The sequence below is a fragment of the Mustela erminea genome, chromosome 9 (assembly GCF_009829155.1).
Source record: "Mustela erminea isolate mMusErm1 chromosome 9, mMusErm1.Pri, whole genome shotgun sequence".
NCBI classification, from domain to species: Eukaryota; Metazoa; Chordata; class Mammalia; order Carnivora; family Mustelidae; genus Mustela; species Mustela erminea.
In genome coordinates, this window is record NC_045622.1 from 96326614 (window position 1) to 96349126 (window position 22513).

General features: G+C 37.9%; 1 protein-coding gene and 1 long non-coding RNA gene across 4 annotated transcripts in view; one reads left to right on the top strand and one right to left on the bottom strand.

Moving 5' to 3' along the window:
• The window catches only part of CKAP5 (cytoskeleton associated protein 5), a 106406-nt gene that overhangs the window by 34650 nt on the left and 49243 nt on the right, over positions 1-22513 (bottom strand). For all 3 annotated transcript variants that reach the window (XM_032360499.1, XM_032360501.1, XM_032360500.1), the window contains exons 9-22: positions 16894-16998; positions 14223-14312; positions 13936-14100; positions 13235-13363; positions 12501-12683; positions 9476-9589; positions 8856-8966; positions 7820-7912; positions 4685-4870; positions 4129-4223; positions 2205-2262; positions 1991-2116; positions 469-608; positions 144-318 (exon numbers count right to left, since the gene is read on the bottom strand). In XM_032360499.1, coding sequence (XP_032216390.1) covers positions 144-318; positions 469-608; positions 1991-2116; positions 2205-2262; positions 4129-4223; positions 4685-4870; positions 7820-7912; positions 8856-8966; positions 9476-9589; positions 12501-12683; positions 13235-13363; positions 13936-14100; positions 14223-14312; positions 16894-16998 — 1770 coding nt within the window. The remainder of the gene's footprint in view (positions 1-143; positions 319-468; positions 609-1990; positions 2117-2204; positions 2263-4128; positions 4224-4684; positions 4871-7819; positions 7913-8855; positions 8967-9475; positions 9590-12500; positions 12684-13234; positions 13364-13935; positions 14101-14222; positions 14313-16893; positions 16999-22513) is intronic.
• Positions 278-22007, top strand: LOC116600339. The gene is made up of 3 exons (XR_004289592.1): positions 278-404; positions 4297-4407; positions 21652-22007. It is a non-coding gene; the product is annotated as an uncharacterized LOC116600339 (long non-coding RNA).

Genomic DNA, 22513 nt, shown 5'->3' on the forward strand with positions numbered 1-22513 from the left:
ACACTTAAGAAATTAAAGGATTTCCAGTTTAAAGCAAATGAAGTGACCACTCATTTTTTTTTGTAGGTGAAGATGATTAAAAAGGAACTTCCTGCAGGGAAGAGGGGAGAGAGAGCAAAAGAACAGGCGTATGTTCTACATACCAAGATTTTATTTGAATCATTGAGTCGGCCTTTCAAGGCAGTTGGTAGTTCACCTATATTCGGCTGGATAAATTTTGCTTCATTGATAATAGCTGCCACTTCATCTAAGCCTTCTTTCCTGATCTTCCAGTTCTTGTCACCAATCTTAGACACCAACTCTGAAGTGATTTTATCACTGAGAACGCAAAAGAGAGAATCTTAATTCCAGACTCCTAAAGAAATAATGATGTCACAGAAGTACTCTTGACTGAGGAAGAGAAGGTACCATTAAGAATTCACTAACAAAACAAACGAAAATCCAATAAACCACTTGCAACAAACCTACCTGATTTCCGTCCTTGGCAAAAGATCCACAACATCAGTGCCCACCTCATCTGGTTCATCTCCATCTTCTCCTTCATCTGTACCACTTACGCTGTGTTTGGAAATCCCCCTGGTTGGAGCAGGTGGGCTCTGTCCTTGCATCTACAAACAAACAAATCAGTGAGGCTAATGAACTTGAATGGTACGAGAGCAAACAAGTTAGAGAACAGGCCTATGTCAAACTTTCCTATACTTTCATACTACTTAATATTCACAATACTACTTAAAATTCACAATTCACTATACTTTTATACTACTTAATATTCACAATACTACTTAATATTCCTATACTTTTATACTACTTAATATTCACCCCCCCCAAATAATATATATATATTTTTTTAAGAAAGGGGATACATGGCAGAGGGATAGAGAGAATCTTAATCAGGCTCCACACCCAGCACAGAACCTAACACAGAGCCTGATCTCATAACCCTAAGATCATGACTTGAACCAAAATCATGAGTCAGACGCTTAACTGACTGACTCACCCAAGGGCTCCTAAATAGTACATAATTTAATTTCTACTTAGATCCCAAATTTGAGAGTATATGATAAAAGGCATTTTTATACAAATCTACTAGAATCAGACCTTTCAATCATGAAGCTGTCTTTTTACTTGGATGCCCAAGAAATACAGAGCAAGTCTGCCCAAACCAAGCAATTCTGATTAGAAAGTTTATTCAAGGAAGGCCAAGTTTCTTTTTTTATTTAAAACAATTTAGGGGCACTCAATGGGAGGCTCAATGGGTTAAAGCTTCTGCCTTCCGCTCAGGTCATGATCCCAGGGTCCTGGGATCGAGCCCTGCATCAGGCTCTCTGCTCGGCAGGGAGCCTGCTCCTGGCTCTCTCTCTGCCTGCCTCTCTGCCTACTTGTGATCTCTCTCTGTCAAATAAATAAATAAAATCTTTTAAAAAAATCAATCAATCAATCAATCAATCAACAACCAAAAAAACAATTTCAAATGTTTAAATGTTGATATACTTTCTGAACAGGCAATACATTTAAAATGTTTGATATTTCAAAGGTACAAGAGACAAAAAGAGGAAAATCTTCCCTCCTATACCACAGCTATTCAGCTGTCCTCCTCATAGACAAAACCATTAATTTCTTAAGAATTCTTCTCAGGGAGGGACGCCTGGGTGGCTCAGTTGGTTAAGCAGCTGCCTTCGGCTCAGGTCATGATCCCGGCGTCCTGGGATCGAGTCCCACATTGGGCTCCTTGCCCTCCGCAGGGAGCCTGCTTCTCCCTCTGACTCTGCCTTCCACTCTGTCTGCCTATGCTCGCTCTCGCTCACTCTCTCTCTGACAAATAAATAAATAAAATCTTTAAAAAAAAAAAAAGAATTCTTCTCAGGGATACTTATACATATAAAAGCAAATACATACGTATTCTTCATTCTTAAGGGTTAAAAGCTTAAACTTAACTCATATGAGCATTCTCAAGTCTACCAATGAATTGTATCATGTTTGGAATCTTTACCTTCTCAAATTCTGCATCTATCTGGGATAGAAGGGCAGGCTTCTCATCCTCAAAGAACATTCGTAAAGAGGGACCAACATACAGATACATCACACCAAGCAGGGTGATGGCCGAAGTCCTCACAGCCTGGCAAACAGAACAAAAAGAACTTTGCACATGAGAACAGAACCACAAAGATGGCTGCAATGTTCCTACATATGTGGTATGTACTCACTGGGTTTGTTGCAGCAAGAGCTGTCTTCACATTGCTAATGAAAGCTTTCACATTCAACCTAGAAGAAATAACATTTAGAATTAAAAACAAATAAATGAAAGCCTCAAAATACTCAAGAGTTTTATAAAGCCAGACTCTAGGACTGGCTCCCGCTGGCTATCTCCCCCAGTCTCACCTGTTCTCTCGCTCCACTCACCTACAGGGAACATTAAATACTGTCTATGTGCTCATTACTCCTAAATCCCAGTGGTGACCTCTCTTCTGAATTCTAAATTCATATATCCATACAGCCTTTGTAACACTTCCATTTGAATGTACAGATGTCCCATATCTGTCAAGACCAAAACCTTTGACTGTCCACATCCCAAACCCAAATGTTGTTCTTTCCACAGTCTTCCCTGCCTCAGTCAAGAGCCACATTATTCTTCCACTTGCTCAGGCCATCCTTGACTCCTCCTTCTCCTATACTCAGTATCCTGTTCAGATCTTTCAAATACGTTCTGAGTCCTAATACTCATCTCCACAAACTACGTCCAAGCCACTGAATTTTCTTGACAGGATTATTCCAATAGCTTACTAATCAGTCTTTTTGATCCTCACTATTTATTCTGACTACAGTCCAAATGATACTATTACTCTCTCCTTAAAACCATCTAATGGTTTCCAACTTACTCACCACGCTGAGGCCCAATGTGACCTGGTCCAGTTCTTTCTCCCATCTTATCTCCTCCCACTCCCCCCAACTTATTCCCCTCTACTACCTATTGAAGAGTAATCACTCCTTGCTATTTTTGTTTATTCTTAAGATTTTATTTCTTTTATTTCAGAGACAGAGAGAGAAAGCATGTGCATGAGTAGGAGAGGGGCAGAGGGAGAGAGTGAGAGAGAATCTCAAGAAGACTTCCCACTGAGCACAGAGCCCAACACAGGGTTTGATCTCACAACCTTGAGATCATGACCTCAGACCAAGAGTCGGATGCTGAACTGACTGAGCCACCCAGGTGCCCCCAAGTAATTGTGTATTTGGTTGAATGTCACTTGAATGATAACTTTTGAGTAGTATTTCTTTGTTCGGTAGAATGTAGAAAACTATTTTGTTTTTTTTGGGGGGGGGTGTGTTTAAAGATTTTATTTATTGGAGAAAAAGAGGGAAGGAGAGAAAGTACAAGCAGGGTGAGGGGCAAAGGGACAAGTACACTCTCAGATGAGTGAGGGGCCCGATGCAGGACTCAGTCCCAGGACCCCAGGATCATGACCTGAACCGAAGTCAGGTGCTTAACTGACTGAGTCACCTAGGCACCCCTAGAAACCTATTTTGTAAGACACTGAGAAGTACAGTATAAAAAACAGCATGGCACAGAGAAAGGCAAATGTATAGCAGTTACAGTATTTTCTCTTGGAACCAGAATGCCTGGAAATAAATAAATCTTTAAAAAAAGAAAAAAAGTGCCTGGCATAAAGTAAGCTCTGTAAAATTTTGTTAAGTAAATAAATGTGTTCAATATGCAAACAAGTTTGGGAAACAGTGGGTTAATAAAAAAAGTTAGGCAAGCTTCTCTGTTGAATGACCATGAGAGATGTTAATTCACCAATATGCACGAAAGCTCTCTAAACAAATGTGATTATATGCAGTCATTTCCAAATGTATTTAACTAGAAATCCTTGGAAGTAGCTTTTCTGAGGGACAATTATTAACACTTAAGGCAAAAAAATTACTTAGAGCGCTCTAATGTTAGTGGTCATGAAAATGAAGGAGTATGAGCCAATATAGACTTGAGAAAAAAAGGTAGTTTTGTTTTATGTAAATTAGATGACCCAGCTCTGGTGTCTCAGAAATAGCAGAGATGGCTACAATAAACAGAATCAGCAGTCAGAGATAGGCACAATATTTAATTATTTTGTACCTGATTTCTTTCTGACTTACCCAGAAAAACCAAATTCTTTGATTGCATTTGATAGCCAATTCAGAGTTTCTGATTGATTCTTGGGATTCTTCTGTGAGAAAGCCATTGACATAACCTGAAGCAAAAAGAGAGAGAAAAAAAAAACACCAAAAATAAGTATGTGTTTTTTTTTCTTGTCTTTCTCAAAGAAATATGGTATGCCATACAGGTAGAAGTGGATGAAGCATGGTTTTTCCAACCCTGACAGAACTGCAAGAATGCATTAGGAATGAAATATTCAACTTACACAAGAAAATGAGGTAAGTGACAGTAGTATTAAAAGCACTCTGGACTTTACAACTTTTCATTAGTTATCACTCTGAATTATAATGTCTTAAGAGAAAATCACTCTCATCTTTTAATAGAACACTCTTGGCCAAGATAAATTCTAATTATCAGGCAACAGTATATTATTAGAGATAAAGATAAAAATGCAGGATATAAAAATGGTTTGACTTGGGAAGAAAAGACCTACAGTTTAATTAGTAACTTAAATTAAAATGTGGGAAAAGCTGGGGAGAGACCTCTGTCACTAACCTGTTCGGCTGTCCACGGCAACATGCAAGCTTCGGCTATTGCTGTCATAGCTTCTTTTGCATTGTTCCCACATTTCACATCTCCAATCTTATCCACAAGGCCATCCAAAACAATCTGAGCTGAAGTTTTGGAAAAATTCCCCTTCTGGGCAATCAAAGCAACTATGTGAAGCTTCATCTGCATCACCTGAACAAGGATAAGCATCGTAAAGTTATGAGTAAGCCCAAAACATTGATTTACTTATTTTTATAGCAGCCTGAAGGTGTAACACAGGGACAACTGAGAACATGACCAAACGAAAAATGACCACTTTATTTATTTATTTATTTATTTTGAAAGTAATCTCTACATCCAGCATGGGCTCAAACTCAAAACCTCAAGATCAAGAGCCTCATGCTCTACTAAGCCATAAAGATGCCCTTTAAAAATGACAAGTTAAAACAAAGAAGCAAAATAATTTTTATCCTGTTATATAGTACTGAATACACATCCTGAAATATATAATAAATGACCAAACTAACTGCATCACTCAGAATTCCCACTAACATTGCCCATAAAAAACTATAGCCCTCATGGACACATACGCACAACAGAACTTGAGAGAGTTAAAGAACTTGTGGATTTCTAAGCGGAAGAATGAAGAAGATATGAAAACCATTTAAAGGTGTTAATGTGATGGCGGCAGATGTATGGCTCTTGGGACCCCTCTGGCCTTCAATATTTCTCTCTGTGCCATCTGAACATTTAAATAACAGGAGCTGGTGAAGATGTACAGAAATTAGAATTCTCTTGTACTACTAGTATGAACGTAAGATGGTAAAGTCATGTTGGACAACAGTTTGGCAGTTTTTCAAAAAGTTAAACATAGTTACCATATGACCCAGCAATTTTACTTCTAGGTACGTACCCAAGAGAATTAAAAATATGATCACACAGGGGCCCCTGGGTGGCTCAGCCAGTTGAGCGTGCGACTCTTGATTTTGGCTCAGGTCATGATCTCAGGGTCATGAGATCAAGCCCTGTGTTGGGCTCCATGCTCAGTGGGGAGTCTGCTTGGGATTCTCTCTATTTTCCTCTTCCCCTCCCTCCCTCTTGCACAGGTTCTCCCTCTCTAAAATAAATAAATAAATCTTTAAAGAAAAAAATGTGCTCACACAAAAACTTGTACATGAATGTTCAAAGAGATAGTCACAAAGTGGAAACAACACCAATTCCCTTCAACTTATAAATGGGTAAATAAAATGTTCTATATCCATACATGGGCATATTATTTAGTGATAGAAAAGAGTGCAGAACTGATGCATGCTACCAAAGAGGTGAACACTGAAATATTATGCTAAGTAAAAGACACTTCATTACATGAAATGTCTAGGAGAAGTAATCCACAGAGACAGAACAGAGTAACAGTTGTCCAGGGACTGGGGCAGGAAGAAATCTGGGGAGAAAGAGAGTGACTGATGATGGGTACGGGGTTCTTTCCGGATGAAAACATTCTAAAATTATAGAGTGGAAGGAGCTCCAGAACTCTGTTAATACACTAAGAACTGCTACACTTTACACTTCAAAACGGTGAGTTTAAAGTTGTCATAAAGAAAAATACAGGGCGCCTGGGTGGCTCAGTGGGTTAAGCCGCTGCCTTCGGCTCAGGTCATGATCTCAGGGTCCTGGGATCGAGTCCCGCATGGGTCTCTCTGCTCAGCGGGGAGCCTGCTTCCCTCTCTCTCTCTCTCTCTCTACCTGCCTCTCCATCTACTTGTGATTTCTCTCTGTCAAATAAATAAATAAAACCTTTAAAAAAAAAGAAAAGAAAAGAAAAGAAAAATACATATATATAAAATTATCCTTTGTTATCGATCTAACACATAGGAGGGTATTAGCTCTAATCAGGTATGCTTTTTCACCTAAGTAACTGCACGAAGAGGGCTTTTAAAAGCGTGTAGGGGAGGAGGGCAGCACAAGAACCTCTTGGTAGAGGAGGCTTTGTGGGGCTGGATGGAATGTTCGAGGGGCTGGAACAGTGCTACAGGAACACAGTGTGCGAGGAAGCCAAGGATCCTAAAAAGAGAACAAGAGGTGGCAGAAGAGAAGCAAGAAAGAGACCAGCGGGATGCCAAAAATAAACCTGACATATTTCAAACTTTTGTTTCCATAAGGTGTATGAATATCTAGAGGAAAGGGAAACTTTTCTCCTTTTCCTTCCTGTATCACTTTCTTATACCTCCCTTTACACCTACTCTTCAGACTAATAACAGCACTGTTAAATTTCATCTCTATTATCTCTATTATAGTTACTATGCTAAACTATGTGGTAATTTTTCACTGGCAATTTAAAGATCATTTATCTCTTATCCAGACAAATAAGAAACTTGTCTCCTGGCTTATCCCTCTCTTGCATATGTGAAGATTAGGGGGCTTCTAGGCCTAACTAACCAGGAGAAAAATGCATATATGTAAATTACACAAACAACATATAAATAATACTTCCAGGGCGCCTGGGTGGCTCAGTGGGTTAAAGCCTCTGCCTTTGGCTCAGGTCATGATCCCAGAATCCTGGGATCATGTCCCGCATAGGGTGCTCTGCTCAGCAGGGAGCCTGCTTCCCTTCCTCTCTCTCTGCCTGCCTCTCTGCCTACTTGTGATCTCTGTCTGTCAAATAAATAAACAAAATCTTTAAAAAAAAAAAAAACTTCCATATACATAAACTCCCAGTTACACAGATCTACTTTTGTGTTTAATCAAAATGCACACACTCCATTGTTTACATTTCAAGTTAGATGACACATTGGTTGATTTTTAAAAAAAAGGCTAAAAATCATTACCAAAACTATACCTCTCTCACTCCATAGGATGATATGATGGAAATTACCTCAATGAAAGATACTAAAATTCCCAATTAAAAATTACCTGAAAATGAAACAAGATGGGATCGGGAGGGAGACAAACCATAAGATCTCTTATCTCATGAAACAAACTGAGGGTTGCTGGGGGTGGGAGGGGAGGGAGAGGGTGGCAGGGTTATAGACATTGGGGAGGATATGTGCTATGGTGATTGCTGTAAATTGTGTAAGACTGATGATTCACAGACTTGTACCCTTGAAGCAAATAATACATTGTATGTTAATTAAAAAAAATTACCTGAAAATTGGTTTCTTTCCATCCAGGTTTCTTGGCCAGCATCCTCACTAATGCCTGGCATGGCATTTCAGTTCGATCCATTAGTTCAACAGCCTTAAAGTAAAATAATAGACTGAGAGTTAAGGGGTTAATGATTAGCCAAGGAAGCTGTACATAAAAAAGTCAAGTAGGAGACTTGAAAGAAAGGGAAGAATGGAAACAAGGAATGTTACAGAGGGAGCTTAGACAGCTTTGTTTCTTAAGTTGGATATTTGATACATAGCTGTTTTATATTAATACCATTGAAACTCTTCCACCCACCCACCCTGCATTTCAGAATTTCAACAAGAATATGTTCCAAGGAATATCACCGTAACACTTTGCATTTGCCTAGTGTGTGGCAGAAACTGCTTATACATGTTTTGAGTTATCTGATTTTCCTAAAAACATATAGCAAAGTAGGATAGGTTAGAAGTAGTTAAGTATTAAATTTCAAAGATACACAAACTTGGGTCTAAACCTGTTAAGTGTGGCATATGCAGGACTGAAAGCCAGGTCTCCTGCTTTAAGTCCCAGTGCTTTTGTGGTTTCTACAAACTCTTCTCATTAGAATCAGAGTAAATGTCAAAACGAACTACCATGCACAGATTTCTGAAAGGAGCTTCTCATACCAAGTAATAATGTCTGTTCTTCCAAGAATCGTGACAACGAAGAGGGAAACCGAGAAATGGATGAGGGGTTTGAGTGGAACTATCTGTTTGCCTACTGAGTTTAATGAACAAATACCGTGATATTAAAATGCATCTAAATCTTGTAATTCAGACTAAGCCTACTTTTCTTAAGTATTAAGTTATGAGCTTATAGAAGCCACAGAAAGCAGATATTGAAAGATAAACACTACAGAGCTAAAAAAAAATACCCCCCCAACTTATCTTTAGTTAAGACCCTGAAACATGTTCAATGGATGTGAAACAGTGCAAGCAGGACAAGCACTTTTGTCAATCTCATTGCTTCTATGTAATGACATTTCACATCCAACTCAATCCCATGCATCTACCTTTTGGAACTCTTCCATACAGGCCAGCCTTTCCTTCCAGTTACTGCTGTCCAGAAGCTGTATACAGGTAGCAGGAAGGACAGCTGAAGCTTTTTCTTCACATACTTCTACCTGTAAGATACAAAAACATTAAAATTAAGAATTGCTTAAGGAGAGGAGCACCTGGGTGGCACAGTCGGTCAAAATGTCCAACTCCTAGTTTTATCAACTCAGTCCATGCTCTCAGGGTCATGAGATGGAGTCCTGTGTCAGGCTCACACTCAGCGCAGAGTCTGTTTAAGAGTCTCCCTCCTTCTGCCCCTCCCCGTGCCTCCGGCAACATGCTCCCTCTTGCTTTCTCTTTCTAGTAAATAAATAAATCTTTAAAAAAAAAAAAAAAAAGAATTGCTTAAGGAAACAGATAACAAGGATTGTAAAAATACCCCAGGCCAAACTACATGAACACTCCACAGGTTTGCTATAGTATCTGAGGCTTCTATCCTACTACCATAAAGGGCAAGTTCATGAAGGCACAGTTTCAATAAACCATGTTGTAGAACTCCACAAACAAAGAATTCAAATCTTACAGGAATTGACTTTCCGTGCCTTTAGAAGTTTGAGGCACTTTGCAAAATACTGACCGAGAGCTCAGGTTCCACTATTTCTTTGGTCTCCAATCCTTTCTTGTTCTTGGTTCCAGCGCTCCCTGCACCTCCTGGTGCAGCTGGTTTCCCCTTCTTAGGTGGCCCACCAGCCTAAGAGCAATTAAAAAAACACACACACACACAAAAAACTAAACCACTTAGGATTTTAGAACAGCGTTTTTTCAACTTTTTTGGGCCAGAGATTCCCTGAAAATTTGATTTAAAATGAGGGACCACTCAACCAAACAAATACAGGGTATTTTTGGTACCCAGGGAACTTAGCAATTTCAAGGGCAGGTAGACCTCTTAAAGGCCATCCATGGGGAAATCTGCAGACCCCATTAGTAAGAAGACCCTCTAATTCAGAATGAGCTAGAGATAAATGAAATGAAAATGGACTGGAATTATACTACATTTACAGATTAATTTGAGAATTAACATTTGATGCCTTTAAATACCTCTAAATCTTTCCTACACTAGTAAAGGACAGCTCCTAACTTCCAGCAGCTACCCAATACTTCACTACAAGATACCCCAATAACAGGAAAATATATCACTAACTCAATGTAGAACTACCTAATTTTGAAGGAATAGAGTGGTTGTTATGGCAATGGCAAGTGGTCTAGTTATGTTGAAGATGGCCACAGAAATGAATCTTTTTATTGTTGTAACAGTTCTTCAGCTGGCCTACTTTTATTTTCCAAGTATATGACCATATGATCTACAAAGTGGTAACTCTGCCTTGTCCTACCTCATATTAGGTTTACTTTATTCTCTAATTGTAGAATTGTACAGGTTTTACTTTATTATCTAATTGTAGAACGTTATTAAACAATAATGGAACCAGCAAGCATTTTTTGTTTTACTTCCCACTTTAATAGAAGTACTAGTTTTTCATCACGATGAAGCATGATATTGACTTGTGGCTTGCCAGGTCTACTGCTGTCTATAGATCTCTCTGTATGTATTTAGTCATGTCAAAGTATCCAACCATTTCTATGTAGTTAAGAATTTTTATCATGAAGATATGCTGAAATCTATTATATTCTTTTACAGTGTCTGAAATTAGATTTCTTTTTATCTCTTAACTAAATATTAAATTTAGTTAAGTTTTTGAATATTAATATTGAACCATCCTTGCAATCTTGGAATAAACTTCAGTTGGTCATACTTTTTATTATACCTACTGGCTTCTATCTGCTAATACTCTATTTAAATATCTTGATTTAAATATCCAGTTTTGAAAAGTTACAAGAAATGCTAATACTCTCTTTAATATCTTGATTTAAACATCTTGATTTAAATATCCAGTTTTGAAAGGTTACAAGAAAATCACAGTTTATCACAAGGCACACAGCCAATGGCAGTAATGTTAATACGGTAACACACATCACTATTCAAATCATTCCTCCTGTCTGTTTTGGATATTTGTTAAACTATGCCCCAAACCTAAAAAAAAAAAAAAAAAAAAAAAAAAAAGAAAGAAAGAAAGAAAAGAAAAAGATAAAATGCAGAGGGTCAAATCAGTCCTCAACATCCAGACCTCCTCTGAAACCAATGTTATCTTGAACATAATCTGAGCATTTAAGGTGTAGTTAGCCAAAACAAAAAACCTGTTTTTTTAATCAAATGAAACCTCCAATACCTGCCAGTTCCTATCAGCAGTATGATTTGGCTGGTTCGTAATAACAATCTGATAGAGATTTCATTGTTTTCTGATCATAAAAACAGAAAATTCTAAACTCTTTGACTAACCAGAACACCTCTTCTGGATCCTTTCCTGTAATAAATAGCACTCTGTATAGAGTACCTCAATTAATAAATCTCCTATTTTTCATTCTTTTTTACAGACATATATGTTTACTGGCTTAATAGGACATATTGGTAATAAGTCTTTTCAAAGGAAGAATGAAGCAGGTTGCTCCCCAACTTTTTTTTTTTTTAAAGGATTTTTTTGTGTGTTTAAGAGAAAGCTAGCCAGCATGGCAAGATTCAGCAAGATAAGAAAAGGCCTTAAGGTCCTGTGCCCAGGTCATTGTCTAGAGAGGCAATAGCTGGTGAGACAGAAGGGAACCGCTGCTAACCCCACATGAGAATGCTGAAGAAACAGCAAAATATGAATGAAAGTACACAGACTGTAGTTGGAGACACTTGGGTCCAAATCCCAGTTCTGCAACCCTAGCCATTCACCAAATGTGTGCCCAGTTCCTGCTTCTACCAGAAACTCGTCTGTGCATATGCAACTGAGCAGTGATAAGATCTTTATCCTTTAAAGTTTACGGGATGATGTGGGGTGACAGAATAAACAAACAAGTGAACAAAAAAATACCACAGTAAGCTGTAAGAGCATGTGCAGAATACTTAACCTTGCCGAGTCTCACTTTCCCTTTCTGGAAAAATGGGAATCACAAAACACCAATTTCATGGGTTGTTTGATGATTAAATGAGATTACTTAGGTAAAACACTTTCCAAAGTAATGCTTTATTAAACACCAGTTCTCTCCCCTAACTTCATGTTAGGGTTCAGGGTGAGGAAAGGAATAAGCTTTCTGCATCTATAGTAGATAATTTCATGCTTCAGAGTCCACAGGACAAATGTTCTTTAAAATAATGCCATATTCATCTTTAGGCATTTCCCTCTTCTATGCTTGTACAAAGGTACACGACCTTGACTGGTACGTAGACTTGGTGATGTGATTTAGCAGTCTTATTAGCAAAATGACCAAGGTGATACTATTAATATTAAGTGCCTTGCCACATTTTCTTCATTTAATGATACTTTATGATCCCTCAAAATGGGCTTCTGTACATTCATTACCATTTTTAATTCTATTATGAGTTTACTTAACCAAATGTTATTGTTGGAACACTCTTGGTTGATGGATGTTTTGCTATATTTTTAATGTGGTAATGAGTTCATTTCTCAAATGAAATCATATCGGAAGAATAATGAACCTGAGACTCAGATCCTGCCTTACTAAATTCTAACTTTTGAACTATATTTTCCGTCTCATCTATTAACCTTAGTAGCAGGTGCCTTTTTTAAGGGTCCTGGTTTGGGTGCTGAAATGTCCTTTGTGTCCTTATCTCCTGCAGCCCCTGAAGTGGCAGTCCTTCCGGCAACAGGCTTGAAGTCCTTCTTATCAGCAGCTAGTCCAGCTTTCTTACCATGTACCAGCTCTACTTTTTCTGAACATTCTTTGATCTAGAGAATGAAATTAAGGTGAATATCATTAAGCCCAGCTCTGAAATATTATCACTGTATTAGTGCTTAATAACTCACCTAAACCACAAATATATGAGAATTCAGAAAGCTTCCTTTTCAGGAGAAATAAATTATTCACTTTCTCACATTTTATTTCTACACAAATTAAAATTATAATAAACATACAACTACATTTCTGACAGAAAACATTCATATTTAGAAAGGTAATTTTCCAGATATTAGAACCAAATTTATCTTAAAACATTCTTTTTACCTCCTCTATGGACTGATCACTCAGCTTTTTTTTTTTTTTTTTTTAAATAATCTGAAAGCTATTTCTATTCAAACCTCCATGGCAGCTTCAAATAAAATTTAAATCCTCAGAAGCTATGTTTTTATACTCTAGGCCTGAACCACCACTAGCAAATGAAATAACTTTCCCAAGCTGACCACCATTTTTGTCTTCATGAAACAGACAAAACTGAAACAAAATCATAATACACAGAGATAGACTATAATGAAATTGGACAAAAATCCTACCCCTAACCTACCTTATCGAGCTTGAGTTTGTCCACATCAGCTAGGAATGGATTTACTGCTTTTTCACCCACCACTTTCAATGCAGTACCCAATGCTTCAAATGCAGCATCTCTTACTTCAGGAGCAGAATCATTGATGTGCTGTGGTCCGGAAGAAGCAAAATGATCTTAATCCAAGATATTTTAGGTCTTACTGATTTTAATTCAGACTGGTGATTACTGAATAAAGAACTTGCTTTTTACAGTTTACTGAAGCTAAGTGTAGCTTTCCTTTTGCCAACTAACAGTTACTCTTTCACATATTCTTTTCGGGTTAAGGAAACCTCTGGTAATCCATTCAGCAAATAAGTATTTCCTTTTCCTCCTACCCTCTATTTAAAATGCCTCATATGCAAATGATCTTCAAAGATTCCAAAGTGTATGCCTGTGTGCTTGGCCAGATCCAGCAGAAAACCAGTGTATGGGCCAAATAAGAAACAAAATGTTTAGCAGTTAGTGGAATCATAAAGCTAACTTGTATTTTTCTTTGAGAATAGGAACACAGAGTACAAGAATTTGGATTCAGTTTCCAAAGCTACAGAGGGTCTGATCCTCAAAAGACCATAATCTACGGATATCCGAAAGTCAAGTAGTCTCCGTTCATAATTAATATGGGAAAAAAAAAACTTCCCTAAGTATAAAAAATTCCCCCAATTCCCAAGAGAAGTCTATACCTTAAGTAGAGCAGCACAAAAGGGCTTTAGCAAGCTCTTTGGCAGCGTAGAAGCAGTGCAGTGGCGGAAGCTTCTTGCAATGAAAAGAGATGTCTGCTGCTTGATGGTTGGATTTTTATTATCCATGACTGCTAAAACATCCTCACTGATGTTCTGCAGTGTGGTCTTTAGAAAAGAAAACATGGTCAGTGAGCTTTTCTCCATTGTAAGAATAATCAAAATATTACACTGACAAAATTTACATTAGATGTCAGTACGCACACATGTGTGAGTCACTCATGACTTACGGTGAGGAAGATTGCATCGATTGCCTCCTGCAGGGCCTGTACCACTTGAGGCTTCTTCTCTTTGAATTTTTCCAAAATGGTTGGCACAACCTGTAAAAGCAAACAGCTGGAATATTATTTTGCGGCAACGAAAAAGAACAAGGTACTGGCATGCTACATGAATGAACCTTGAAAATATGTGAACTCAAAGAAGCCAGTCATAAAGGACCACATATATAGGATCTATTTAAATGATTCCCTGAAATGTCAAATCCGCACAGACAAAAGTAGATCAGTGGCTGCCAGTAGGGAGTGGTTGCTAATGGGCTGAGGGGTTTTCTGGGGGGTGATGAAAATGTTCTGGAATTAGATGGTCATGAGAGTTCCACAACCTCGTGAATATATTAAAACCACTTAATTATACACCTTAAGGGGGTGAATTTTATAATATGTAAGTTATATCTCAATAAAGCCATTATTAAACAATGTTTGGCATTACCGAAAAAAGTGAACATCTAAGTTGGATAAAAAGTCATCTACTTTCTTGAAGGGCACAAGGATCTTATGCCACAACAATTAAGGGTTCCCATTCTGTACCATGGTAGCAGTGCTTCTCAATTCTTTTTCTGCATCTACATCTTCATGCAACCATATAACCATTTCTATCAGTAACATCTCTTTTTAGACAAAAAGATTCTCAACTAGGTGGATTTAGGATAGTGGAACAGGTATAGTATATAATTTTTCTTCCCCAACTAAGATTCTGATACACTTCACTAGTCTGGGGAGGTCTCCCACCCCCTTACGACACTAAGAAAAAAAAAACAGTACTAAAAACCATAACAACTTTGATCAGAAGGATACCCTTTTATTCAAATACTAAGTTTAGATCAATAAAGTTGGAATTTTTATAATTTTTATCTTATAAACCAACTGTAATTCATAAAATATTTATTGAATACCTAATATATCGAATGAGTGCCAGGCACTGTGCTAGCAAGCAAATTAAATATATATTTTTAAAGATTTTATTTATTTATTTGACAGAGATCACAAGTAGGCAGAGAGTCAGGCAGAGAGAGGGGGAAGCAGCCTCCCCGTTGAGCAGAGAGCCCAATGCGGGCTCGATCCCAGGAGCCCAGGATCATGACCTGAGGCGAAGGCAGAGGCTTTAACCCACTGAGTCACCTAGGCGCCTCTAAAGTTGTTTTTTAAGGTCCAAGAGATATAGCAAAGCTCAAAGTCACCCAAAAAATTTTTTTTAAGATTGCACATAAGTGATAGAGACCAGATGGAATATAGTTTCCATGGAGAAATATAAAAGACTTTTTAATACTAGGAGTTAGTTATAAACTTGAAAATCAAGATCATTTTTATATATATTTTACAAAAGAGAGCTTATAAATAGCTCAAGAAAATAAACCTGAACCATTAACATGCATGACATCAAATACTGTACATGATAGTTTTTTGTGTTTTTTTAAAGATTTTTATTTATTTGTCAGAGGGAGAGAGATTACAAGCAGGGAGAACTGCAGGCAGAGGGGGAAGCAGGCTCCCCACTGAGCAAGGAGCCCGATGCTTACTGAAACGGAAGTATATTCTTTTTTTAAAAAGTACACTAATAAGTAACATGAAAACAACCCAAAGCTAATTAGCACATGGATTGCATATATACATATAAGTATTGCATAATAAATATTATTGCTATAAAATACTTATAGTTTTATTCCAATTCATAATTTACATGTCTAAGGGTTTTATGGACCCACATTTTTATTTTCCTGGTAACAAGTTAGTCATAACTTATTTTTATTTGGTAGTGTATTTTTTTTCCAGTTAAGTTCTTTGAACTTATTTTTAATGCTATGAGTAAGCGAGCTCCAAATACCATAACTGAGCTTAGACATTAACTTCACAACATAAAACTGACACATGACTACAAATTATGAGGAGCCTCTAAAAGCCATTCTAGGTAATCAAATGATCAAGTGGCTAGCAAGTTCAACCCTAAAGCTTAGTAGGGTCAATTTTCAGGATGTTGCACCATTCTAAGTAATTCAGACCAGATTCAGAGGCCAATTGACAAATGCCACAGTTAAAGAAAACATCTCAATTTATTAAAACTGTTACCAAACTTAAGTGCTTCTAAATGTACACAAATGGCTCCAGTCACATTTCTTAGAATAAATTAAATTGATACACCACCAAGAATGTAACCTATATAAAATGTCTCAAGTATGTAAATAAATTATTATTTTTTAATAGGAAAACACAATATAATATATTTTATATATTCATCTGACTTCTAGGTTTATACTGCCTTTCTTACTTTCATAACCACTGTCCAGGTGGTTATCGCAAGTTTCATTTTATCCTGTTATACTGCATATAATCTTATAAGAACAAAGCAAAATATTAATAAGTAAGTAAGTAATAAGCAAATCAACTCAACTAAGTATTTAGGCTGTGTACCTAATTTTCTATATAAAGCTAAACGAATTATTTACAACCAACAACTTTACTGAACTGTTGTGAGGGGTTATGCTCAATATTAATAAAACTTAGCAAAAATTCACTTTGTCCAATAAATAAAGATCTATTACAAAGAGCTGTTTTAAATCATAAAGCAAGCTAGCCTGCCACTAGTAGTAATGCTCTCAATTTATATCTAATAAGGAGTGTTACTCACATGTCCTGCATACTGTCCAAATTTCTTCCTCAGCCCAACAGCCAGGCCAGTAAGACATTTTGCTGCCAAAGCCACCAACATGACATTGGTGTCCTTTCCAACAACCTACAAAGAGAGGGGAAGAAAGGAAAACAAAACAGTCACAACTCTGTAGAACAGAACTAAAAATGCATTCTTAAAAGAACTCTGCAAGCTGTTATGCTAATGGATAGCCAATTTTGTTTCCTACAAAAGAGGAAACAAAATTTGACTATTTCAAATTTGAGGGCGTCCTTTTCATTCTGTTTAGTCTCCTATCTTCAAATTCTACCAGTAACACATACATAAAACCACAACTGCACATAGCTAACTCTCCATCCGTGGTAGTCTGGGTTGTCACCATTGCCCAACTCTGCAGGAGGGGAATCTGATATTGGCAGAGAAGCTGCAGGGCTGCTGACTTTGCTCTGGGGCAGGAAAAGCCAAAAGACAGCGTATCTCAGAAGAAAAACACCACAGGGAAAAGCTCCAATGTTTATATCCAAGGAGCACCAGTAGAAGCTGGTACAGGTACCTTCAAGAAGTCCATGGGGACTCTAAGTTGCAAATGGCATTGCAACCTTTCCTCCGAGGGAGCTTCTGGCCTTGCGGCTGCCATTTTAAATACCTAATGATCATCAAGTGTGCATTTCGAGTCTCTTAGCAGAGTTCTCTCCAGCATTATTTATACCACCACCCTGCTTTCACTCTTTACTCTTTCCCAGGTGGAAATAATGCTTCGATTCCATCTCGGATTTTATTTCGTCCCAAAGATCTTGAATTCCATAAGCAGAATGATTCCATAAGCAAAATGCTTCCTTCCTGATTCCCTGAATTAAACAACCCCTAGTACATAGCATGCAAGGAAATTCCAGATGGCACTTACATGCACTCCCTAAGTGCTAATAAGAGGTATAATGATTAAGAGGCAAGATTAGCATTTATTAAAAACAAATTAGATGCCATAATTTTACAGGTGCTTTATAATCCTTTTGTTATTTAATTTTTCAACCAAAAGCCTATAAACTAGGTAATATTACCAAATTTTGTAGACTTCAAAAATTAAATACAGATTAACTTGCTCAAGATCAGAGCGAGCAAATGCGATGTGACGTGATTTAAACCCAGCTATTTTGACTCCAAAGCTTTTGCTTTCTTTACCAAAGCATATTCACACTATAAATTCATGTTATGGCAAATTCATTTTTCTTATAAGAGGGATGAAATCAGGGTCCTAATAAATATTTTGTTAAATCCCTAACTACTATAAATTCATAGAGAAAAAGCTTCCATTCAGTTCTGTATTAAACTCACTATAAATGTTTGCTCTTTTTTTTAAACCAAAAGAACAAGTCAGGAATTATTTAGATGCAAGACTTCATATTTAGTATATAAACATATATTCTAGGGATGGTCACTGAAAACATGCCAGACCCCATTCCAAGAAATCTTAGTTCAATGAATCTGGGATGGGATTTGGAACTAGTATTTTAATATAGCTCAAAAGAAAAAGGCCATTAATCATTCCTATTCTTGGGAGAACAGCTCTCATATCCACCATGAGAGCAACGACCAGTGGGAGCTGAACCCTAGACAATGATGGTCCTGATGGAAAGTCTTTTTTTTTTTTTTAAGATTTTATTTATTTATTTGACAGACAGAGATCACAGGTAGGCAGTGAGGCAGGCAGAGAGAGGAAGGGAAGCAGGCTCCCCGCTGAGCAGAGAGCCTGACGCGGGGCTCGATCCCAGGACCGTGGGATCATGACCCGAGCTGAAGGCAGAGGCTTAAACCCACTGAGCCACCCAGGCGCCCCCTGATGGAAAGTCTTGAAGAGGATCCCGTGAATCTGTTATAGTTCAAGATGGTTAAGGGTTTGAATGAACTTATAGGTGAGTAATGGACCAGGTCTGTCTGTCTTCAACACTCGTCAAACATCGCAGTTTGATTAAACAAGTTGCTCTAAATAGGGAAATGGGAGTGGGCAAGGTGTAATGTCTTTATTTTTAAGAAAAACAGCATATACATGGGCAGGGGGAGGACTCAATCCAGATCTGAAAATCTCCACAACTCTGTTCTAGACTAGGGAAAGGAAGCTATAGCTCACAAAGTTAATTTAACCAAAATAATAGGAAATATTCTATAATTAAAAGTGCTGGGAGGTGCCTGGGTGGCTCAGTGGGTTAACCCTCTGCCTTTGGCTCCGGTCATGATCTCAGGGTCCTGGGATCGAGCCCCACAAAGGGCTTTCTGCTCAGCGGGGAGCCTTCTTCCCCCTCTCTTTCTTTCTTTTTTAAATTTTTTTTAAAAGATTTTTATTTATTTATTTGAGAGAGAAACAGTGAGAGAGAGCATGAGAGGCGAGAAGGTCAGAGGGAGAAGCAGACTCCCCATGGAGCTGGGAGCCTGATGCGGGACTCGATCCCGGGACTCCGGGACTGTGACCAGAGCCGAAGGCAGTTGCTTAACCAACTGAGCCACCCAGGCACCCTTCCCCCTCTCTTTCTGCCTCTCTGCCTGCTTGTGATCTCTCTCTCTGTCAAATAAATAAATAAAATCTTAAAAAATAAAAGTGCTGGGACTTCTCCCATAAATCTAGGCCTACAAAATTATTTTAAGCACAGTTGATCCTTGAACAATGTTGAGGGTTAGCAGCAGTGACGGCCCCTCTGTAGTCAAAAATCCACATATAACTTCTGACTCCCCCAAAACTTAATTACTACTACAGAAGTCTTTCTTTTTTTTAAAGATTTTATTTATTTGACAGACAGAGATCACAAGCAGGCAGAGAGAGAGGAGGAAGCAGGCTCCCTGCTGAGCAGAGAGCCTGACGTGGGGCTCGATCCCAGAACCCTGAGATCATGACCTGAGCCGAAGGCAGAGGTTTAACCCACTAAGCCACCCAGGCGCCCCCAGAAGTCTTTCTGATAACATAAACAGTTGATGAGCGCATGTTATATATGTTATATGTATTATATTCTATATTCTTTTGATAAAGCTGGAGAGAATAAAATGTTACTAAGAAAATCATAAAGAAAATACATTTATAGTACTGTTCTGTATTCACTGAAAAATATCCACATGTAAATTGACCCATGCAGTCTAAACCTGTGTTGTTCAAGGGTCAGCTGTAATTATCAATTTGTATTTATTTTCAATAGTAATTTAAGCCACTAGTTAATAGTAACTAAAACAAAACACTCAATGACAAAGTCAGAAATAAATGAAATCCACCATGTTTAGAAAACTACAATGAATATAAACAAGAAGGGGGGGGTAAATGTAGAAAGCCCAAGTGAAAAAAAGGTTAATACCACAAAAAAAGCTAGCAAGCATATACAATAAAATACCTTGAAAACTCAAACCTTAAAGATTTAAAATATCTACCAGCATCCACAGGTAATTGGCCAAGTCAAAGAAGATATTGGGGGGAAGGTAGCGTAAGGGGTAGGGGAGAAAGTATCTTATAAATGAGAGAACTATATGAAAGATATATATATAATGAAAGAACTATAACTTCCTGTGGAAACAGCAAAGCCCACAGACTATGCTAAGCCATGTGACAACCTGAAAGAAGACAGTTTAGAAATAATTTCCAGGGGGGATACGGAGAGGGTGGTTGGGTTATGGACATAGGGGAGGGTATGTGAAATGGTTAGTGCTGTGAAGTGTGCAAACCTGATGATTCACTGACCTGTACCCCTGGGGCATATAGTAAATTATATGTTAATAAAAATAATAAAGAAAAATAGAGATAATTTCCAGAATACCAAAAGGAATTTCAAAATGAGTAGTTCTGCATTACTTATATTAAAGGCAAAAAACTGGGAGCTTAGTGGGATTACTTGATACAGTCAACAGAGCAAAGAGACCATTTATGGATGGATAAGGGATCCATCTATAGCCTAGTCAGTCTCATTCTCTTACATTTCCTCATTTCCCCATTTTTGACAAGTCTCTGTTAAGTCACCATAATATGGAGATGAAGTTTGTGTTTACATCCAAGTAAAATCACATAAAAATTTTTAAAATGCCTTGTTCCTGGTTTATTTATACAACTGAGGTTAACTTTTCATTGTTTTAAATATTTTAATCACAAAATTAAATTTCTCTTTACTTGTTTGTAAGCCTTTAATCACCCCCCACTCCACCATGGGAAGAGGGAGAAGTTCTTCACAGAAATCTATTGTTTATGACTACTCAAATATAAAATCCATATCCTCTCTGTAAAGAATATAACAAGAGTATATTTATATTCAAATGCCAAGAGAAATCACAAAACAGTATTTATCTGAACAGCTAATGTCCTAAGAAAACGCATGTGGAGAACATCAATTAAGATTTGTATCATTATGGGGCACCTGGGTGGCTCAGAGAGTTAAGCCGCTGCCTTCGGCTCAGGTCATGATCTCAGGGTCCTGGAATCGAGCCCCACATCGGGCTCTCTGCTCAGCAGGGAGCCTGCTTCCTCCTCCTCTCTCTCTGCCTGCCTCTCTGCCTACTTGTGATCTCTATCAAATAAATAAATAAAATCTTAAAAAAAAAGATTTGTATCATTAGATAAGACAAAAATAAAAGCTTTAATCTGAGGCACTGAGAATTCAGGGACAAGTAATAAGACTAGAGATAAAAATTATACACTGAAATTTACAGAGAGAATCTTAAGTTCTCAATGCCACTAGAATCTCATTTCCCTCTCTTAGTGCCTTTCTACCTTTTATCTTAGCTCCCATGCTGCAGGTTGGTGAAATCTTCTCCCTCTACACAACTACCTTCTAATTAATCTTGCCTGGGTTTGGGGCTCTTCAAGATTAGAAGACTGAAGACTAAACAAGATTGGGAAAAATCATATCTCTGCCTCCACGTCTCACTTGGAGGAAAGCATGGGAAGCGGATTATAAGAAAACACAGCCCATCCTCATTATTCACGGATTTTATATTTGCGAATTCACCTACTTGTTAACATCATCACCCCCTGAATCAATACTCGAATCACTCTCCTAGTCATTCATGGACAAGCACAGAGCTGTGAAAAATCTGAGTTGCCTGGTGTGCACTTTCCTAGCTGAGAATGAACAAAGCAACACTGCCTTCTTATTTCAGCTCTCATACTGTAAACAAGTATCTTTTTCATGGTCTGTTTAGTGTTGCATTTCTTTTTCTTTCTTTCTTTTTTTTCCATTTTTGTAATTTTTCTTGGTGCTTTCACTGTTTGAAAGGGCCCCTGAGTGTAGTGCCGAAGTGTTCCTAAGTGCAAAAAGGCCTGACACAGAAATTACTTGTGTTAGATAAGCTTTGTTCAAGCATGAGTTATGGTGCTGTTGGCCATGAATTCAGTGTTAATGGATCAATAATATATATTGAGACCTCTTCAAAGAGAATAAAACAAGTTATGTATTGACTGATGGATGAAAATGTTGAGACCAAAGAGTTGGAGAACCCTAGCCCTGTGTTTCTTTAGCAGCAATTGGGTCAGTATTCACTAACTCAGTGTTGCGGTGACTTTAAAAAACATGGCTACTGGGGGCGCCTGGGTGGCTCAGTGCGTTAAGCCGCTGCCTTCGGCTCGGGTCATGATCTCAGGGTCCTGGGATCGAGTCCC